Raw genomic sequence first — 4,763 nt, forward strand, 5'->3', positions numbered from 1 at the left:
CTGGGAAAAAAAAACCTGAAAGTGTTAAAGATACTATTTACCCTCATAGCCCCCCCACCCATTAGGGTAAACTACAAATACTAAAAGATATAATGTCCCTGGCTCCTGTCTAAATTGGCCCTCATATGTATGCGTCCCTACCTTAGATTGGAAGCTCCTTGAGGGCAGGGACTGATGTGAATGTGTAACTATGTAAAACGCTGCGTAAATTGTCCACACTATATAAATACCGGTAATAATAAAATACATTTGAGGAGACATCGCCAAACCAAAAGTCTGGGACTTAGGGGAAAAAAGGACCCTGGACTCAAAGTAGTTAAACAGAAATTGAAACTCTAATCAGGAGGGCCTAGAAGCTAATGAGTAATGTATATATGATCTTCTCAATGCATGTGAAAATAAGCTGCCTAATGTAATTCTTATTGTGTTTAAAATGTTTTCAGAGCTTGCTTCTGTGTACATTGTGTCATATTAGTGCCTGGTTGGGGAGTCATTATTTGCTCATTACATACTCAGCCTCTGCTTCCTGCTCTTGCAATGCTACATAATGGTTGTGCCTAACTGCTCCTTCCAATGAAGGTCTATGGGTCATCTATCTGATAGAGATCTGGCATCAACAGCTCTCACAGGCAGGGCCCTCCATATCATCTTGTCTTGATTTGTATTGTAACTGTAATGTCTTCCTTATATTGTAAAGCGCTGTGCAAACTGTTGGTTTAGAGATTGAGTGAAGTGATTGCATGATGGCACAGAGCTCCCTCTAGTGGCCAATCTACAAAGCTGTATTTCGATACGTTAAAAGGGAACCGTCCATGAAAACTGGAAGGTCCGCTCTATTGAAAGCCCCCCCACCGCTAAAAGTCAAATCTCATGTTAAGGGGATCTTAAAATATAGCTGTTGCTATAAAAAAGTAAATAAATATATTTAAAAAAAGTGCCCCAGCCCTGGCTTCCATGTGGATGATATCATGTTGCCTCACCGCTGACTCCTGGGATAGCCGAGGGCTCACAATCCTGCAGGGGTATACTCCTGCTGGATTCCAAGCACTCGTCTATCTCAGGAGGCAGCAGTGTGACATCATCTGAACCTCACAGAAGCGGACAAAATCAGGGCCAAGGTAAGTATTTAAAGCAGAACTATGAGGTAAGTGCTTTTCACTCACCTCATAGTTCTAGCCAACCTGTGACAATGAGACTGTCACAGGTCGGCTCAGTAGATCAGGAGGTGAGCGAACACATACCGGGTTCGCTCACTTCTCGATCCTGTCACGGCTCTCTGCCGTGACAGGGGAGGGGCTGGATTCCCCCCTCTCCGCTCCTCCAGCGCTGACTGGCGGATCGGACGGGGGAGGGGGCGGGTACATCTGGCTCTGCCTCTAAATAGGTAGAGCCAGTTGTCACTCACGCAGCTTAGCGGATCCCGGCTTAATTGTCGGGATCCGCTTCAGCGTCTCAGTATACTGCGAGCTACAGCTCCCTATATACTGAGCTTAGGGTGACAGGAGGACGCTAGTTTGTGTCCTCCCGTTACCCTAAGGAGAACTATGGGGAAAAGCCCTAACCCCATAGTTCTCCTTTAATTTATTATAGCAACAACTATGGGTGGGGGGCTTTCAATTACAATTTCAGGGAAGGTTCATTTTAAAGAGTATATAATGATGAACTTCTCTTACTTGCTCAATTTTTCTCTGTTTAATAAACCATTGAAAGTGTTTTGGAATATTTGTTTGATAAAAAAAAATATATATTTTGATAGAATTCTTGTGAGCTGGTAACTGCCTGATCTCTCTACCTGTGCACTAAATGGGGTTATGGCGATGAGGAGGGGAAAAGGAGGGGTTGTAGAAATTATGAAGATTCTTTGTAATGCATCAGAAATTACGTAGGCAGGGCTGACACCACATACTTAGGAATGCAGAACTGTGTTGTCATGCCATAGAGGAAGGTCAGATCACACTATGTTTCTGCCACAGCCACAGTTATTTTTCTGCACTTTAGAGGTGTTTAAAGTGATAAAATGTGCATGTTTTCCAGAGATGTACTAAATGTTTTTTGCTTTGCCACACGCTTTTATCTAAACCCAAGAAAACATGCAATATAATGCAGCTTACCAGTCATTAGATGTGGCTGCATTATTTCTCTTTTATTTCAGGCTAAGAACATGTCTATCAAGTGCAGAAAATCCCCGTTGATCCTGCCAGAAATACCGTGTTTTTGCCACTTCCTGGGAGCTGACCTGAACGCACAAAACGCTATCTTCCTTCTGTGAACCACTAATCTCCCCCTCCCAGTAATGGAGATGATGAGAGGAAGACGTGCTTGTAGTCCAAACCAGGAGAGCAGCCAAGGTTGACAATCATGGCTCCCTCCATACATACAGTGCAGTGAATGAGCGTCGCCACCCTATGACAGGAAGTGTGTTATTGGCGGGATCACCAGGGCAAAACATAGGGAACAAAAACAGAAAAAGAATGCAGCTGTCATATAAAAGGACCGGTAAGCCTTTTGTTCTTGGGTTTAGATACGTGTTCAAACAAGAAAAAGACGGGGTGCTCCTCCTATAGGCTGAGAAAAGCCTCATTCATATAAATCTATTAATAGGCCTCCCATGCAGCATTATTATTATACAGGATTTATATCGCGCCAACAGTTTGCACAGCGCTTTACAATATAAGGACGACATTACAATCACAATACAGGACAAGATGGTAAGGAGGGCCCTGCCCCCGAGGGCTTACAATCTAAAATGTACATACAGACGTATACCATACCTTGACCCGGATCTCCTCCAGAACATTCAGCTCCTCCAGGCTCAGCGGGTGCTCCGGGTCATTGATGGAACGAATGAGATGTAACATGTTAAGGAGAATGAGGCCAACATTCGGTTTTATTATGTCATGTACAGTGGTCAGCTCATTGTAAAGGGTGGATTCTGGTAAAGGTTGTACAATAATATGATAATTCGTTCCCGAGGAACTCGTGACACAGCTTTGATATTTCATTTCTTTTTCCTAATGCAAGAGGAGCAGCTCACATGGAGGGGGCTGCAATGCTGGTTTCCTCATGTAACACCGCTGCCAGGAAATCCGGCATCCCTACAGCCCCCCCTCGTAGTAAGCTTTGTGCAGTCCGGGGATGCTACAGTGCAGGAAATTGTCATTTGGAATTGTGCATTCCTTGCATCCAAAAGGCTGAATAGAGATCACACAGGAGATTTTAGGATGCTGCTTCTCCTAAAAGCAGCATTACCTTACCTTCTGCATCCCCAGACTGCACAAATCACTGCACTGTGCATGTCGCTGATCCTACAAGCAGCTTTACATTAAATGATGCATTCCCTGGCAGCCCAACTGTTGGATGCCAGTTTCCTTTAACACTGCTTATGGGAAAGATGGCATCCCTGTGTGTCGTATGTGAGATTTGTGTTGCCCCGGGGTGGGGGTGGGGGGTACAGTATTGTAATATGATATTGTACACCCCCTGCATCCCTGGGCTGTACAGATCTCTACCCAGGAGGTTTGGGAATGCCAGTTCTCCTGCAGTGTTAGATGACAATCTGCATTCCCCAGCTTCACATGGGAGACACGGGATGCCAGTACGCTCATGTCATAGTGCTTGGAAAGCTGGCATCCCTGCATCTTCTACATGAGATTTATACTGCCCCGAGTATATAGTAGTACATGCAGGTGTATTATAATATTGGGCACCCCCTGCATCCCTGGGCTGTACAGAGCTATATACAGGAGGTTTGGGGATGCCGATTCTCCTATAATCAGTGTTTGATGACAATCTGCATTCCCAAGCTTCACAGAGCTCATATGAAAGACACAGGGATGGCAGTGCCCTCATGTAACACTGCGTTCAGGAAGTCTATTATCATATGAGCTCTGTCCTGCCCAGGGATTTATAATTACAGTTCATTGTATATAAAATGTATTGTGCACCCCCTGCATCCCTAGACTATGCAGAGTTCTACACAGGTGGTTTGTAGATGTTAGATGACATTATCCATCCCCTGCTACACAGAGCTTGTATGAGGGATACAGGGATGTCAGTTCCCTCATGTAACACTGCTTGCTGCAAACTTGGCATCCCTGCATCCTTTGTATGGGCCCTGCTCTGCCCAGGGATTCAGGATTTAATTACATTGTACACAATACAGAATGTGCTCGTTGGGGATTTGGGAATTGTAGTTCACTCAGAAACAGTGTTATCTGACATGCTGTAATGGGGAAGACTCCCCGGCTGCACAGAGCTCATAGGAGGGATAAAGTTGATTGTGCATCTCCTCTAAGCAGTGTCACATGACATTCTGCATGCCCAGGTGTAGTTCTCACATGGGGGGTGCCAGATTTCCACTAGGCGTTTCATGACATGGAGGGAAGCCGGTTTTCCCCATAAGAAGTCACATGACATTCCATTCTGCATTTTGTGCCTTAGAAAGCTCACATCGAGGATTGTAGGGATGCCAGTTGTATTCTAAGCAGTGCCGCATGACATTCTGCATCCCCTGCATTACAGAGGTCACATGAAGGGATGCCACTTTTGCCTCTAAGCAGGGTCACATGACATTCTGCATCCCCTACATTACAGAGCTCACATGGAGGGTTGCAGGGATGCCGATTTTCCCCTAAGCGGGGTCAAGTGACATTCTGCAGCTCCTGCATTAAATAGCTCACATGGAGGGGTGCAGGGATGCCAGTTTTCCTCCTGGCAGGGTCACATGACATTCTGCATTACTGAGCTCACGTGAAGGGAGGCAA

At 45.3% G+C, this 4,763-nt stretch overlaps 1 protein-coding gene across 1 annotated transcript in view; it reads right to left on the reverse strand.

Moving 5' to 3' along the window:
* FAM96B (family with sequence similarity 96 member B) overlaps nucleotides 1–4,763 on the reverse strand; it is an 11,328-nt gene that overhangs the window by 6,317 nt on the left and 248 nt on the right. The window contains exon 2 of the mRNA XM_018568193.1: nucleotides 2,772–2,851. Coding sequence (XP_018423695.1) covers nucleotides 2,772–2,851 — 80 coding nt within the window. The remainder of the gene's footprint in view (nucleotides 1–2,771; nucleotides 2,852–4,763) is intronic.

The sequence above is a fragment of the Nanorana parkeri genome, unplaced genomic scaffold, assembly GCF_000935625.1.
Source record: "Nanorana parkeri isolate BGI_ZX_2015 unplaced genomic scaffold, ASM93562v1 scaffold31, whole genome shotgun sequence".
In the NCBI taxonomy this organism is placed as follows: Eukaryota; Metazoa; Chordata; class Amphibia; order Anura; family Dicroglossidae; genus Nanorana; species Nanorana parkeri.